At 64.8% G+C, this 15,547-nt stretch overlaps 2 protein-coding genes across 2 annotated transcripts in view; one reads left to right on the forward strand and one right to left on the reverse strand.

Moving 5' to 3' along the window:
* The window catches only part of FOSB (FosB proto-oncogene, AP-1 transcription factor subunit), a gene marked incomplete at both ends in the record, with an annotated part of 6,613 nt that extends 2,521 nt beyond the window's left edge, over positions 1-4,092 (forward strand). Inside the window, 3 exons of the mRNA XM_082496838.1 lie at positions 1,737-2,018; positions 2,141-2,248; positions 3,673-4,092. Of these exons, the coding sequence (XP_082352964.1) occupies positions 1,737-2,018; positions 2,141-2,248; positions 3,673-4,092 (810 nt within the window). The remainder of the gene's footprint in view (positions 1-1,736; positions 2,019-2,140; positions 2,249-3,672) is intronic.
* A 4,473-nt stretch (positions 4,093-8,565) lies between these two features.
* On the reverse strand, positions 8,566-15,333 carry EXOC3L2 (exocyst complex component 3 like 2). The gene is made up of 12 exons (XM_082496816.1): positions 15,293-15,333; positions 14,187-14,622; positions 13,099-13,708; positions 12,670-12,784; positions 12,110-12,220; positions 11,579-11,679; positions 11,134-11,241; positions 10,910-11,045; positions 10,611-10,733; positions 10,384-10,539; positions 10,174-10,295; positions 8,566-9,145 (listed from the first exon to the last, which is right to left on the reverse strand). The coding sequence occupies exons 2-12, from the start codon at positions 14,617-14,619 to the stop codon at positions 8,902-8,904; spliced, it is 2,259 nt and encodes a 752-aa protein (XP_082352942.1). The 5' UTR covers positions 14,620-14,622; positions 15,293-15,333; the 3' UTR covers positions 8,566-8,901.
* Between the last annotated feature and the right edge of the window lie 214 nt (positions 15,334-15,547).

Raw genomic sequence — 15,547 nt, forward strand, 5'->3', positions numbered from 1 at the left:
CCCCTCCCGCCGTCGCTAAGGAGACGGGGAGGGCGGAGGCCACGCCCCCGCGCCGCGGGGCCACGCCCCCTTCGCTGTGTTAGCCACACGTCCGCCGTGCTTGGCCACGCCTCTCCCGCTCTGTATGGCGCACGCCCGGGGCTCTTGGCCACGCCCCCCCGCGCTGGTTCACCGAGGCCCCCCCTTCGTTGCTTGGCCACACCTCCTCACTGCGCGGCCACGCCCCCGCGCTGTGCTGATGTTGAGGGGAGCGCGGTTGGCATTCTCCCCACGCGTGAACCGGGGGGAAATTAGGGCTTACCCCCCATCCTGCAACGGGACCCGGTGTAACTGGGGGGGCAATGCATGTCCCTCCCCCCCTCCCTGTGTGAACCTCCACCGGGTTCTGGTCAACTGGGAAAGGGGGGGCTCAGCACCACCCCGCCCTCTCCATGTGGGCTTTGGGTCCTGCCGTGACTTGAGGGCGTCCTTCGGTGTCCCCCCCCCCCCGAGGCCCTCAGGGTGCCCTTGGCAGCCTGCAAGGTCCCCATGCACGGTTGGGGCCACAAGTGCTGGGGGGTCTCTCATGCAACAATGCCAGGGCACGAGGGTCTTGTGTGTCAGCGGCGGGGGACTCTTGCATGACGGGGACAGGGGACAAGGGAACACATGGGTGCCAGGGGCATGAGAGCTTCATGCGTCTGTGCCAGGGAGCCCTTGCACGTTAGTGCCAGGGGCATGAGTGTCTGTGAGTCAGTGCCAGGGGCACAAGTGTGCATGCATTGGTGCCAGGAGCTCTTGCACTTCGGTGCCAGGGAGCTGAAGGTGTTGTGCATTGGTGCCAGGGCACAAGGACATTGTGTATCAGTGCCAGGAGCTCTTGCACATTGGTGCCAGAGGCATGAGTGTCGGTATCAGTGCCAGGAGCTCTTGCATGTCAGTGACAGGGGGCACAAGGGCATTGTGTGTTGGTACCAGGGAGCTCTGGCATGTTGGTGCCAGGAGCATGAGGTTGTTGCACACTGGTGCCAGGGAGCTGAGGGTGTTGCACACTGGTGCTGGGGCACAAGGACACTGTGCACTGGTGCCAGGAGCTCTTGCACATCAGGGACAGGAGCACAAGGGCATTGTACACCAGTGCCAGCAAGCTGAGGGTGTTCTGCATTGGCACCAAGGGCACAAGGACTTTGCGTATTGGTGCCAGAAGCTCTTGCACGTCAGTGCCAGGGCCATGAGGGTGTTGTATGTTGGTGCTGGGGCACAAGTGTGTGTGCATCAGTGCCAGGAGCTGTTGCATGTTGGTGCCAGGGAGCTGAGGATGTTGTGCATCGGTGCCAGGGGCACAAGGACGCTGTGCATCAGTGCCAGGAGCTCTTGCACATCAGTGCTAGGGGCATGAGAGTGTTGTGTGTTGGTGCCAGGGGCACAAGTGTGTGTGCATCAGTGCCAGGAGCTCTTGCATGCCAGTGCTGGGAAGCTGAGGGTGTTGTGCATCGGTGCCAGGGGCACAGGGACACTGCATTGGTGCCAGGAGCTCTTGCATATGGGTGCCAGGGACACAAGGCTGTTGTGTGTTAGTGCTGGGGCACAAGTGTGTGTGCATTGGTGCCAGGAGTTATTGCACGTGGGTGCCAGGGGCACAAGGGCATCGCACGCTGCTGCTGGTGGCAAGAGGCCTTTGCACAGGGAGACAATGCCAGCCCACCCATGGGTGCTGCCGCACAGGGTCTGATACCCCCCCCTCCCTGTCTCTGCAGGAGTGCAGCGGCCTGGGGGACATGCCCGGCTCCTTCGTGCCCACGGTGACGGCCATCACCACCAGCCAGGACCTGCAGTGGCTGGTGCAGCCCACCCTCATCTCCTCGGTGGCCCAGTCGCAGCCCCCGGGGGCACCCATGGCACACCCCCCTCCCGTCGACCCCTACGACCTGCCGGGACCCAGTTACTCCACACCGGGCATGGGCACCTTTGCCGCGGGGCCAGCAGCACCGCCGGCACGTCCCACCCGTGCCCGGCCTCGGCGCAGCCGTGAGGAGACGGTGAGTGGCATCCCTGTACCCTGTGGGTGGGTGGGTGAGTGAGTTGGGTGGGGCACCCAGAGGGTGGTGGGACCTTGGGGACATGGGTGGCAGATGGCTGATGGTCCGGTCCCTTCTGGCAGCTGACGCCGGAGGAGGAGGAGAAGCGCCGGGTGCGGCGGGAGAGGAACAAGTTGGCGGCAGCCAAGTGCCGTAACCGGCGCCGGGAGCTGACAGATCGGCTGCAGGCGGTGAGTACTTGGGGACATCCTGGGGGCGGCAGTGTCACCGTGGCTGGGGGTGTTTGAGGGGGGACAATGGTGGTTCCCTGGGATGGGGGAGGGATGGCAATGTCCCCAATGGCTGGGGACATCACAGGGATGGGTTGGTGTCTATGGGGGCAGGTTGCTGGGGATGTTTGGGGACAGCGGTGTCCCCAAGGCCATGGGGACATTGGAAGGGGACGGTTGACTTTGGCGTGTTGGAAGGGGACAGGCTGACACGTATGGGAGTGGAAGGGGACATTTGATGGAGACAGTGGTGTCCCCAGAACCAAGGCACACTGGAAGGGAGGGATGATGATGACGATGCCCTCAGAGCTGGGGAGAATTAATGCCTGTAGACACTGGTTGCAGGCAGCTGGGAACACTAGATGTGGACAGTGGTGTCCTCAGAACCAAGGGACGCTGGAGGGGATGATGTCCCCAGGACCTGGCTGTGCTGGAAGGGACAGACTATGGGTATGCATCCTGTGGGGCTGGGGTCATTGGACGGGGACAACAATGTCCCCAGGACCAAGGGACTCTGGAAGGGGACAATGGTGTCCCTGGGAGCTGGGGACATCAGAGGTGGGCCTGCCAGTTTGCCTACGGATGCAGATTTCAGGGAGCCAGGGATGCTGGAGGGAGGTGACAATGTCCCCAGGAGCTGGGGACCTTGAAGGGGGATAGTCCAGTCCCTGAGGGTGATGATGTTGCAGAGGACCAAGACTGTCCCCATGAGTTGGGGACATCAGAGGGGACAGACCGATGCCCAGGAGTGTTGGAGGGGGATGACGTGTCACAAGAACCAGGGACATCAGGGAAGGGGACCGCTCCTGGCAGCTGGGAATGGCAGAGGGGGACAGGTCAATGTCTAGAGGGGACAGCAATGTCCCCAACTCCTGGGGACATAAGAGGGGACAGACTGATGCCCAGGGGTGTCTGGGGGACAGTGTGATCCCTGGGAGCAGGGGGCATCGGGTGGGGACAGATGGAGACCTGGGGACGCTGGAGGGGGACAATGCTGTCCCCAGGAGCTGGGGGCATCAGCAGGGAGGAGGATACAGGGACACTGGAGGGGGACAATGCTGTCCCCTTCCCATGTCCCCTGCTCCTGGGGACAGATGGACACCCAGGGATGCTGGAGGGGGACAACGTCATCCCCAGGAGCAGGGGATGTGGGAGGGGGACAGATAGAGACCTGGGGATGCTGGAGGGGGACAATGCTGTCCCCAGGAGCAGGGGACATCAGAGGGGGACATATGGATACCCAGGGATGCTGGAAGGGAGGAACAGTCCCATCCTGGGGGCCAGGGGAGGGTGATGTCCCTAGGGTTGGGGTAGAGGTGGTGGCGGGTGGTGGGGACAGCGGGGTCCCCTGCAGCCCATCTCACCCCACCCCACCGCCACCCCAGGAGACGGACCAGCTGGAGGAGGAGAAAGCCGAGCTGGAGTCAGAGATCGCCGAGCTGCAGAAGGAGAAGGAACGGCTGGAGTTTGTCCTGGTGGCCCACGCCCCGGCCTGCAAGCTCCCCTTCGAGGATGTCGGCTCCTTGGGTGCCGGCCCCGCCGAGGTGAGCACCCTGGGCAAGGAAGAGCCGGCGGGGACCGTCGCCTTCCTCCCCCCGGGGCCGTTCCAGCCGAGCGCCCAGGGCCCCTTCCCCAGCTGCTGCTTCGCCCCTGGGGTCCCCTCGGGGCCACCTAACCCATCCTATACGTCTTCGTTTGTGTTCACCCACCCAGAGGGAGCCACCTGCGGAGCCTCGCATCAGCGGAGCAGCAGCAGCGACCAGTCCTCGGACTCCTTGAATTCTCCCTCGCTCCTCGCGTTGTGAACGGGGTCCTCCCCCCCGCCCACCCCCCCCCCCCCCCAAAAAAAAACCCAACCCAAATGGGCACCTCCTCCCTCCCCGGGTGGTTTTTTGGTTCTTTTTGGTGGTTTTTGGCTTTTTTTCCCCCCTTCCCTTTGTGGTGTGTGTGGGTTTTGTTTTTTATTTTTTTATCAGTTGACCCAAGGGTTGGGGTGTTGGTGAGGTTGAAAGGGTGGCTTTGGCACCTGGATGTGGGGCGTCAGCGATGGGGCTGGCCTGTTGGAGGTGTCTGTGATGTGTCTCCATCGTTCCTGCGGCGTTCTGGCCGCTTTAGAGGGGTCTGTCCCCAGTCCCCATCATCTCATGGCGATTCATGAGGCATTTCCGTCCCTTTTTGGAGATGTTTTTGCTCAATTTCCACCACCCGGGGAAGGTTCCTGTAGTGTCTCCATCACCTTAGAGGGGCCTGTCCCCAATCCCCGTCATCTCATGGGGGTTCATGTGGCATCTCCGTCCTTTTTGGAGATGCTCCTGCCTAATTTCCACCACCCGGGGAAGGTTCTTGTAGTGTCTCCATCACCTTAGAGGGGCCTGTCCCCCAAACCCCATTGATCCATGGGGCTTTATGCAGCATCTCCATCCCTTTAGAGATGTTCCTGCTCAACTTCCATCCACCTGGGAAGGTCCCTTTTGTCTCCATTGTCTTAGAGGTGTCCATGCCCAATCCATGCCATCCCATGGGGCTTTAAGCAGCATCTCCATCCCTTGGAGATGTCCATGCCTGATTTTCACTGCCCTGGGAATGTACCTGTGGTGTCTCCACCACCTTAGCGGTATTTGTCCCTGATCACCATCATCCCATGGGCATTCATGCAGCTTCTCCTTCACTCTGGAGATGCCCATGCCCAATCTCAATCACCCCGGGAAGGTCCCTGTGGCATCTATGACACCTTAGAGGTGCCTGTGCCTGATCTCTGTTGACCGAGGGGGGGTCCCTGTGCCATCTCCCTCACTTTGGAGATGTCCATGCTGCATCTCCCTTGCCCCAGGAAGGTCCCTGTGTAATTTCTGTTACACCGGAGATGTCTGTGTCATCTCCACCATCGCAGGGGAGGCCCATGTGGCATCTCCTTCACCCTAGAGGTATCCACTCTTCCTTGGAGAGTCCCCTGTGGCACCTTCATCACCTTAAAGGTGCCTGTGTCACAGCTGCAGCATCCCATGGTGTCCTTGCAGCATCTCTGTCACCCTGGAGATGTCCCTGCTGTGTCCCTGTTGCCCTGGGGGGGTCTTTGCAGCATCTCCACCACCCTGGAGGTGCCTGTGCTGTGTCTTCACTATCCCATGAGGGTTCGTGCAGCATCTCTACCACCTTGGAGGTGCCCCCACCAAGTCTCCACCACCCTGGGGGGGTCCACATGCTGTCTCCCTCCCCCCTATGGTGTCCACACTCCATGTCCCCATCCCCCCTGGGGGGTCCCAGCCCCGCTGCTGATGCTGGGCCTCCAGGTGACCTCTCCAGCACCCACAATGTTGGGTGGGCTCCCACCCTGCTTGTCCCCCCTCCACCCACCCAACTGTGAACGGCTCTGCCCCGTCCACCCTCCCTGCACGGGTCCCGCCGGTGGCTCCGGCGTCCCCAACCCTGCGCCGTCCCTCTTTCGTGACCAAGCTTCGCCAGCGTTGACTCTGTCCTCTCTCTATATATTATATATATATTTTTGTTGCACGGGGCCACCAGCCCCCAGGAGATGTTTAATTTTTTATTATTATTATTATTATTATTATTATTGCCTGTGCTGTATTTGTGACTGTTCTGGGGCTGACTCGCCCACTCCGCGTCTGCGCTCGACCCATCCCAACATGGCCAATAAAGCAGCTTCAGATCGGCCCCACTGTCTCTTCTTTCTCGCCAGAAGGGTGGCACCAAATGAGGACTCGTGGCCACCAAAGGGCACTTGTGGAGGAGAGGGGTTGGGGATCTTCTGGGCGGGTGGAGGCTGCGGGTTGAGGAGCTTCCCTGGACCGTGAGGTCCTTGGGGGTGTGGGCCAAGACTTGTGGTGTCCTTGGGGACAAAGAGGGAAAGGGAGCACCAAGGTGTGAAGCCATGGAGATGCTGGAGCCTGTGCCGCAGGGTGGAGGTGTGAAGCCCATGACTGAGAAGTCCCTGAGGTGTGGGGACCAGGCTTCACGAGGACATGGAGTCCCTGTGACAGGGATCCTTGGGGACACAGAGCCTGGGGGTGAGGGGTGACATAGGGACATGAAGCCTATAGGTTGGAGAACCTTGGGGACACAGAGCGGGGGGGGTGGTGGTGGTGGTGGTGTCTTCCTATTGGCCCACCTGCCTGCCAATCAACTGTAAAGGCGGGGGACCTGCACCACGCCTATAAAAGAACCGCGCCCTCCAAAGCCACGCCCCAGCACAGCTCAAACCACGCCCCCGGCGCCTGCAGTCCCGCGGGTGGCCGCCAGCGGGAGCCATCACCGAGGGACTGTGGGGGGCACCGTCCCCAGTTTAGGGGGATCCTTTCCCATCTGGGGGAGGTCCCTGACCAGTTTGGGGCGGTCCTTTCCCAGTTTTGGGACATATTACCCATCTGGGAGGGGTTCTATGCACAGTTCGGGGGGTTATCTGTCCAGTCTGGGGGTCCTTTCCCAGTTTGGGGGGTCCCTACCCAGTCTGGGGGGGTTCTTTCCCAGTTTGAGGGGTCCCTGTCCAGTCTTGGGGGTCTTTTTCCAGTTTGAGGGTGTTCTTTCCCAGTTTGGGGTGTCCCTGTTCAGTCCAACGGGGTCCCTGCCCAGTTTAGGGGGTCCCTGCCCAGTCTGGGGTCCTCTGCCCCAGGTGGTTGCCATGGGGGGGGCCATGTTGGGGGGATCCCGCTGCCCCCCCCCCCCCCCCCCCCCCGGGTCCTGCTGCCCCGGGGCTGTTTCCTTCCTTCCCCCGAGGCCTTGACGTCAGGCACCCGGTGATTCATACTGGGGCTGGCATATGGGACACGCCAGGACATGCCAGGACACACCAGGCACACCCTGCGGTGGGCGTCCGTCCCCCCATCCCCCGTCCCCCCCCCCGTGCCCGGGGGATGCACTTGGGGACCGTGGGGACAACGAGGGACCATGTCCCCACATCCCCCTGTGTGGTTCCTTTGGCACAGTGACTGTCCCTGTCCCTGTCCGTCCAGACATGGCCTCATCCCTGTCCCCACGTGTCCCTGCATAGTCCCATCCATGTCCCCTCACGCCTGGGCATGGGGACATCCCTGTCCCCATGTGTCCCCACAAGGTGGGATCCATCCCCATGTCTCCCTGTGTGGTCCCGTCCCTGTCCCTGTGTGTCCCCACGTGTCCCCGCATGGTCCCTTTGGCACAGTGACATCCCTGTCCCCATTTATCCTGGGCATGGTGACATCCCTGTCCCCATGTGTCCCTGCATGGTCCCATGGTTGTCCCCATCCCTGCATGTCCCCATGTCCCCCTGTGCCTGGGCATGGGGTCACCCCTGTCCCCACACACCCATCCCCGTGCCACCCCTGCCCCCGCCCAAGGTCCCAAGGTCTCTTCCCGCCACCCCCGCCCGGCGCTGCTGCTTCCGCCCCCGCCGCCGTTGTCCCCTTCCCACGGCACGAGGGACGGTGACCCTGGCCCCGCTCCCGCCGCAGCCACTTATTTTTAGCCCTCGCTCCTTCCTGGCCGGATCCGGCACTCGCCTATTTTTGACACGGGAGGGGGGGACAGGGACACGGGGGGGGACACACGACACGGTGGCCTCACACCCATGGCCTCATCCCCCCCCCCCCCCCCCCCCCAAGATGCACTGAGACCCAACGCGCTCGTGGCAGCAATGGGTGGCGATGCTCTGGAGTGGCAGGAGGGACACAGGGGTGGCCGTATCCTCTGTGTGTGTGTTCCTCCCCCAATTTTTCCAGCACGGGGGGGGGGACAAGGGGGGACAGGGTGTCCCACGGGGTGCCAGATCCGGGCGCCAAAGCAGGGTGGGGCAGGCTGGAGCGGGGCCATGGTGGCTTCCCCCCCGCAAAACCACCCCCCCGGGCCCGATCCTGTCCTCAGCTGAGCCACGCTGTCACCAACCCCCTGCCACCCATCGTCGGGGTCTGGTTGGGTGTCCCCCCTTGCCCCATGCCAGGAAGGGCCATAGTGTGTGCCCCCCTCCGTAACATCCCCCCCCCCGCGGTGGCTTCCCGGAGAGGCACCGGCGGCCCTTTCCTTCCTCCCCCCCCCCGCCGAGTGGCCACCGTGGGACGGGGCCTCGCACGAGGAGCCATCTCCTGCACGGGGACGGGCCCGTGTCCCCATCCCCTCTGCGTGGGAACATCTCTGCGTCCCCATCCCCTTTGCGTGGGGACAACCCCATGTCCCCCAGTCCTGCGTCCCCCAGCCCAATGTCCCCAAGCCCCTGTGCCCAGGGTGTCCCCACATCCCCTCTGTCCCCCCTCATGCCGAGCGCGCACAAAGGATGAGGACGGGCCCCAGTGTTAATTTACAGCAGCGACACCGTTTATACACAGTCCCAGAGGGGTCCAGGCACAGACAGGGCCAAGCACCCATCCCTGGGGGGGGGCAGCACCCTGGTTCAGCAGGGGCAGCATCGCACCTGTCCCTGGGGGAAGCAAGAACCCCAATTTGGGGGGCAGCATCGCACCCATCTCTGGGGGAGGTGGGGACCCAGATTTGGGGTGCAGCATCGCACCCTGCTTTGGGATGTGTTGATGCACCCGTCCCTGGGGGGAGGCGAGCACCCATCTTTGGGGTGCAGCATCTCAACCCTCTTGTGGGTCTTGGGGTGCCCCGCGGCACCCACCTGTGGGTGCTCAGGGCCGGGGGGGGTGCGGACGGGGCAGGCGCAGGCGGGAGAGGCGCGCTAGGCGCGGCAAGTGGAAAGGCAAGCATGGCACCTCGCGGGCCACTGCCAGCTCAGCGAAGAAGGCACGATGGCGCGGCAGCCCCGGCTCGGACTCACTCTGCTCCAGGTCCCGCACGACCCCCAGGATCTCCTGGCGCGCCCCCTGACCCCGCAGACCCCGCACGTCCAGCACTGCCGCCACGTGCTTCCGCCTGCGGGAACGGCACCCTCAGGGCTCGGGGGGCACCCTCCACCCCTATGCCCTGAAACCCCCGACACCGAGGGGGGCACGAGGATGGATTTGGGGGAGCAGACACGCACATGTGTCTGGGAATAGGCAAGCACACAGATTTGGGGGGCAGTGATGTACCCAGATATGGGGAGAGGGATGCACCCAGATTTAGGGTACAGCATTGCATCCAGATTTGGGTTGATGCAGGCACCTGGGTTTGGGGAGAGGCATGCACCCAGATTTGGGGGGCAGTGAAGTACTCATGTCTGGGAAGGGGGATGCAGCCACATTTGGGGTGCAGCTTCGCACCCAGCTTTGGGGGGCAGTGATGCACCCAAATTTGGGGTGAGGCATGCACCCATCTTTGGGGTGCAGCATTGCACCCAGATTTGGGGTCCAGCACTGCACCCATCTTTGAGGCACATCAATACACCTATGCCTGGGGGGAGGCAAGTGACCAGATTTGGGGTGCAGCCTCACACCCAACTCCGGGGCGAACCCCAGTCCTGGCTCAAACTGGTCCCAGTTGCATCTGGGATCAGTCCCATTTAAAGCTCCCCTCTCTGAGTGGCGGCATCCTGCGGGGCCTGCGCGTGCCACGGTCCCCCCGGGGGACCCGGGGACAGGGAGGGGACTTGGCGCGGGGCCGCGGCCGCTTCCCGGCGGGCAGCCAGGAGGGACGGGGCGGGGGCTGCCGGGAAGGACGGACGCGGTGTCCTGTCACCCTGCTTTGGTCCCCATGGGGACACCGCGTCCTGCCCCCGGTCCCAATGGGTAGGTGGCACCTAGCCTGGCCATGACACCCTACTGCCCTGGCTATGGGCACACGTGCCACCCCACCGCTGTCCCTATGGGGTCATGGCGTCCCACCTGGCCATGCCACCCTGCTGTGGGGTCTATGGGGACATGTGCCACCCCACTACTGTCCCTATGGGGCTGTGGTATCCTACCTGCCCATGCCATCCCACCGTCATCCCCCCGGGGCCACCACTGGGTGCCACCACTCACCGTACGTCGGGGAAGTCCCTCACCAGGACGCCCACCTCCATCTGCAGTGCCGCTGTGTCCTCCAGCACCAGCAGCTCCCTCAACCGCGGCACCACGGAATCCAGCCACGGCGAGGCTGAATCCTGCCAAGGACCTCAGCACTGTCACCCCCTGCCCCAGCCCAAGGAGCACCCAAGGGTGCTGGGGAAGGGGATGGGGTCAGGGTCTCACCAAGCGGCTGAAGAGCTCACGGAGCTGGCGGGCTTCGTCCCCGAGGCGGGCGGCCACCCGGGCGCGCATCTTGGCAGAGGTGCAGACCAAGCGCACCTGCATCAGTGGCCGCACGTACTCGATGAGCACCCGCCGGTGCACCTCACTCACCAGCACCTGTGGCACCAAGGGTCAGCAGAAGGCACTGGCGGCAGCGGTCACCCCATGGCACCCAAGCCGGCACCCACCTGGTAGGGCTCGGGGCGCAGCGGGCGCAGCTTCTGGGTGAAGCTGGTGATGAGCATCACAATGGTGTCGAAGGCGTCGGAGCTCGTCAGCCACTTGCGCTTCATCAGCTTGTTGAAGTAGGGCTGGGAGGTGGGAGGTGGGCAGATGGGGTGGTCTGCTCTCCCAGCACCCATGGGTGGCACCCCAGGTGGCGTCCAGGGGGTAGGAGGCCACCATGGCCATTGGACCCATGGGTGTTGTCTGGATCAGCACCCAACGGATGGGCACCATCACCATTGCACCCATGGGCATCACCCACCTTGAGGTCCTCGAAGAGGCGCTGGGTGAGGACATGGTTGCAGAGCCGGGTCACTTTGTCCAAGGCAGCGTGGGCCTGACGCCGGGGCTCCTCGCTCTCAGGGTGCCCAAACTGCGCCAGGCGCTCAGCGAAGGCCCTGACGTGGGGAGGTCAGTGGGTGCTGCCAGGGAGCTTGAGCACCCCGTGCACCCCAAGGGAGGTGGGGGTGATCGAGATGCCCTCACCTGAAGGGGGGACAGCAGTTGACCAGGGCGATGGCGCGGCCGGTGGCACCGTCGGGTGGGGTGGCTTCACCGGGGGCTTCCAGGAACCGCTCCACCTTCCGCTGGAAACTGAGGGCACCCACATGGGTCACCCGTGGTGGCACCCAGGGGACCCTGTACCTGGGTGCCACGCTTGTCCTGTGCCCCCCACTGGCCATCCCAGCTCTGTCCTGTGGCTCCTGTCCCACCATGGTGCCCATGTCCCCATGCCCTTCACCTCACCCCCCCCTCCATGTCCCCGTGTCCCCATCCCCAGCTCTTGTCCCCACATGTCCCCACACCCCTGTGCCCACCCCTGGTCCTCTCCTGGCATCCTCATGTCCATGCCTGGTTTCCCCGCGCCCCCATGTCCCCATGCCCATCCCTTGTCCTCCCCCGTGTCTTCCCCATGTCCCCCCATGCCCACCTGTGCAGGAAGGCCACCAGCACGCCCAGGAGGCTGTGTGCCATCTCCATGCCAAACTCAGGGGTGATCTGAGGGGCTCGGTCCACATGCGCCCGCAGCAGCTGTGGGCACGAGCACCACTGGGTGTGGGGCCATGGCCACCAGCCCCCTGTCCCACCGGGGACATGGCCGCCACCACCACAGTGTCCCCTGGGGGAGAAGCCACCCCACCATCTCCTTGGAGCACCTTGGCATCCTGGTGTCCCTATAGGATACCTTGGCACCCTGGTGGCCCCATGGGGTACCTTGGCACCTTGGTGACACTGTGGGGTGCCCAGGCACCTTGGTGGCCCCATGAGGTACACAGGCACCCTGGTGTCCCTATGGAGTACCCTGGGACCTTGGTGTCCTTGTGGGGTACCCAGGCACCTTGGAGGCCCCATGGGGTCCCTGGCCACCCCAGCACCCCTACGGGGCTGTGGGTCACCCCGCAGAGCTGTGGATCCCCATGGGGTGGGCCCAGAGGATGGGTTGGAGGGGTTGTGCCCATACCCCAGTGACGCGGGTGGCCAGTCCCTCCTGCAGGTCCTGGCTGGAAGCCTCCTCTGCCCATGTGTCCTCACTGAGCTGCAGCTCCTGTGCCACCGCCACCTCCACCTTCGCCTGGCACCGGGCACAGCGGGCATGGGGACACCAGCGGGCATGGGGACAGCAGGGCACAGGGTCCCCTGCCAGCCCCCAGCCCTGGGACTGTCCCTGTGCCCATCCCAGTGCCATCACGGTGCCCATCCCAGTGCCACCACAGTCCCCTCTGTGTTCCCATCCCAATGCCACCATGTTGCCCATCGTGTGCCTGTCCCTGTGCCCATCCCAGTCCCACCACGGTGTCACCCTGGTGCCCATCCCAGTGTCACCCTGGTGCCCATCCCAGTGCCACCACAGTCCCCATAGTGTTCCCATCCTGGTGCCACCACATTGCCCATTATGGGACCATCCCTCTACCCATTCCGGTGCCCATCCCAGTGTCACCGCGGTGCCACCACAGTGCCCATCATGCTCCCGTCCCGGTCCCCGTCCCTTGCCAGTCCCGGTGCCCACCACGGTGCTGGTACCTTGACGGCGGCAATGCAGGAGCTCTCGAGGCCACGCTGGGTCTCGGGGGGCAGGAGGGGTCCCAGTGCCTGCGCCTGCAGCAGGGCTCCCACCTCGGGGTGCCCCAGCACCTCCCTGTGGGCACAGGGACATCGGCCCCCACCCAGGGTGGCACTGGGGGGAACAGCACCCGCCACCGCCCGGGGAACAGACCGGGGGGGGTCCACGGGGTCCCACAGGTGGCACAGGGTGCTGGGGGGGGGGCTCCCATGGGTGACAGTGGGTGACACAGGGTCCCCAGCATGCCTGGGGGGGGTCCCATGGGTGACAGTGGGTGGCACAGGGTGATGGGGATGAGGATGCTGTGGGCTCCCATGGGTGACAGAGGGTCTCCAGCATCCCTGGGGGCGTCCCATGGGTGCCAGCGTATGCCGAGGGGGGAGTCTCACCTGGGGTAGGTGTTGCTGTGCCAGTCGAGCAGCAGGTAGAGGTCGGGCACAGTGAGGGGTCTCTGTGCCAGCGCACCCAGCTGCTGTGCCAGAGCCCGGTGGTACCCGCGGGCGTAGACCCCGAAGGCGCCATACTCGGGGGGGTACGCGGGCGCCACATGGCACCGCACAGCCCCCAGGTCGCCCACCAGCCGAGCGGCCAACGCGGCCAGCCGGGCGCCCAAGCCAGCGGCTGGTGCCACCTGCCCCAACCTCTCGCCTGCCGCCCGTCCCACCGCCTCCTGCCACCGGCGGCGGAGGGCGCGGGGACGCCCCGGGGTTCCCGGCGGGTGACAGCCGTCAGCTGCCTCCTCCTGCTCCAGCACCCGGATCACTGAGCGTAAGGGCGGGTAAGGGCGCCCGGCCGGCACGGCTTCGGCCACCACGGCCCAGAGCTGGGCTAGCAGCGCCTCATAGAGCAGAGCCACATCCCGCACCTGCCGGCCGGCTGCAGGCAGCAGGGGTGGGGATGGGGACAGGGATGAGGCCACACACTCCGCCTCCAGCGCGATGATCTGCTCGTCAGCCGCCACCAGCTCCCGCCGCTGGATCAGCTCCAGGATCTCCAGCACTGGGCAAGAGGAGGGATGGGAGGGTGGGGGATAGGGGTGAGGGGGGCACGCATGGGTGCTCTGGCCACCCCATGGCACACAGCCCGTGCCTGCTGCGGTGCCATGTCCCTGTGTCACACCATTGCTATGCCAGTGTCCCTCCGTGTCCCACGTCCTCATGTGTCCCCTTGGACCCATGCCCACAGCCCCATGTCCCCATGTCCCTGTCCCATGTCCCCATGTCCCCGTCCCCATGTCCCCATACCCATGTCCCCATTCCCGTGTCCCCATGCCTGTGTCCCCATCACCTTGTCCCCATGCCCACAAGTCCCATGTCCCCATCCCCACGTCCCCATGCCCATGTCCCATGTCCCCGTGCTCACATGTCCCATGTCCCCATCTGCATGTCCCACATCCCCATGTCCCCATGCCCATGTCCCCATCCCATTTCCCCATGTCCCCATGTCCCCACACCCATTTTCCCCCATCCCCTCTCACCTGAGAGTGGCTCCCTGGCCTTCCCGCGCCCCTCTGGATGCTGTCCCCCGCCGTTCGGCTCCCCATCGGACAGCCCCTCACTCTCCACCGTTGACGGGCGCTCCCCTGCTGACCCCCGCTGTCCCCGTGTCCCCAAGGCCAGCCGCAGCAGCGAGCTGCGCTTGGGGACCGACCTCTCCGCCAGCGCCTCCACGCTGGCCTTCCGCCGCCCCGGCAGCCGCCGCAACAGCCCGAAGTCCTCCGACCGCCGCCGCGCACGGCCACCCTCCCCATCCCCGTCCTTGGCAGGCGTGCGGCGGGCACGGCCGAAGGGTGCCAGCCCCACCAGGCGCTCCAGGGTGGCGCGCCGGCGGTAGCGGCTCTCAGGGTGGGCAGCGAAGGGGTCACCATCCTCCTCCTCCTCCTCCTTGGGTGCTCTCTTCAGCAGTGGCATGGCCTGCGGGGGGAGCACCAGGGGACGTTGTGGGGGCACCTGGACCCCCACATGGGGGTGGCACCGGGGTGGCGGCCCACTGGCTGGGGTGGCAGCAGGCATCTGCACTGGCCACCCTGGTGTGCAAACCCCGTGAGCGTGCAGACACCCCCCGTGCACACCCCTGCAAGCTCACACAAGCCTCATGCACACCCCTGTGAATTTGCACGACCCTCATGCACACCCTTGTGAGCTTGCATGACCCCCTTGTGCACACTCAGTGCACTTCTACATGCTCATGAGTGTGCAAAGTCCCCATGCACACTCCTGCGAGCTTGCACAACCCTCACGCACACCCCTGCGAGCTCACACGACCCTTGTGCACACCCTTGTGGGCTTGCATGACCCCCTGTGCATACCCCTGCAAGTTTGCACAACCCCCCACGCACACCCCTGTGAGCTCACACGACCCTCCGTGCGCACTCCTGTGAGCTTGCAGGACCCTCCATGCACAATTAGTGTGCGCCTACACAGTCATGAGCGTGCAACATCGCCGGCACACCCCTGCGATCTCACACGACCCTCGTGCCCCCGTGCCCAGCTACACCGTGCGGGTGCCCACCTCCCCTCCTTGCCACCCCCCGCCCTGTGTCCCCCTTCCCAAGCGTGCAAACTCCCCCCGTGGCACACGTACCCCCGGCAGCAGTGACACCGGTGGCGGTGGCGGTGGTGGCCGCGCCAGGCGGGCAGTGGCCGGGGGGTTTCCTGAGGAAGCGCCTCCCCGGTGCGGCCTCCCACGCCGGGGCAGGGTCAGCCCCGGTTCCGCTGGGTCACCAGGGATGGGGGGAGGACACGAGGGGGGGAACAACAAGGGGGAGGATCCCACCTTGCACAACCGTCACCCTCTGCGTGGCGCGGGGACGGGGCGCCGATGGTGCAGGGGACACCA

This window comes from Vanellus vanellus (genome assembly GCF_965231255.1).
Source record: "Vanellus vanellus genome assembly, chromosome: 31".
Lineage (NCBI taxonomy): Eukaryota > Metazoa > Chordata > Aves > Charadriiformes > Charadriidae > Vanellus > Vanellus vanellus.

What these genes read in the sequence shown, in the direction of transcription:
- EXOC3L2 (XM_082496816.1), bottom strand. Translation starts at nt 14,619, where the DNA reads ATGCCACTGCTGAAGAGAGCACCCAAGGAGGAGGAGGAGGAGGATGGT. An exon ending in CCTGCATTGCCGCCGTCAAG is followed by an intron (nt 12,221 to 12,669) that starts GTACCAGCACCG and finishes GCCCGGTGCCAG; the next exon opens with GCGAAGGTGGAGGTGGCGGT. An exon ending in AGGGACTTCCCCGACGTACG is followed by an intron (nt 9,146 to 10,173) that starts GTGAGTGGTGGC and finishes CCGTTCCCGCAG; the next exon opens with GCGGAAGCACGTGGCGGCAG.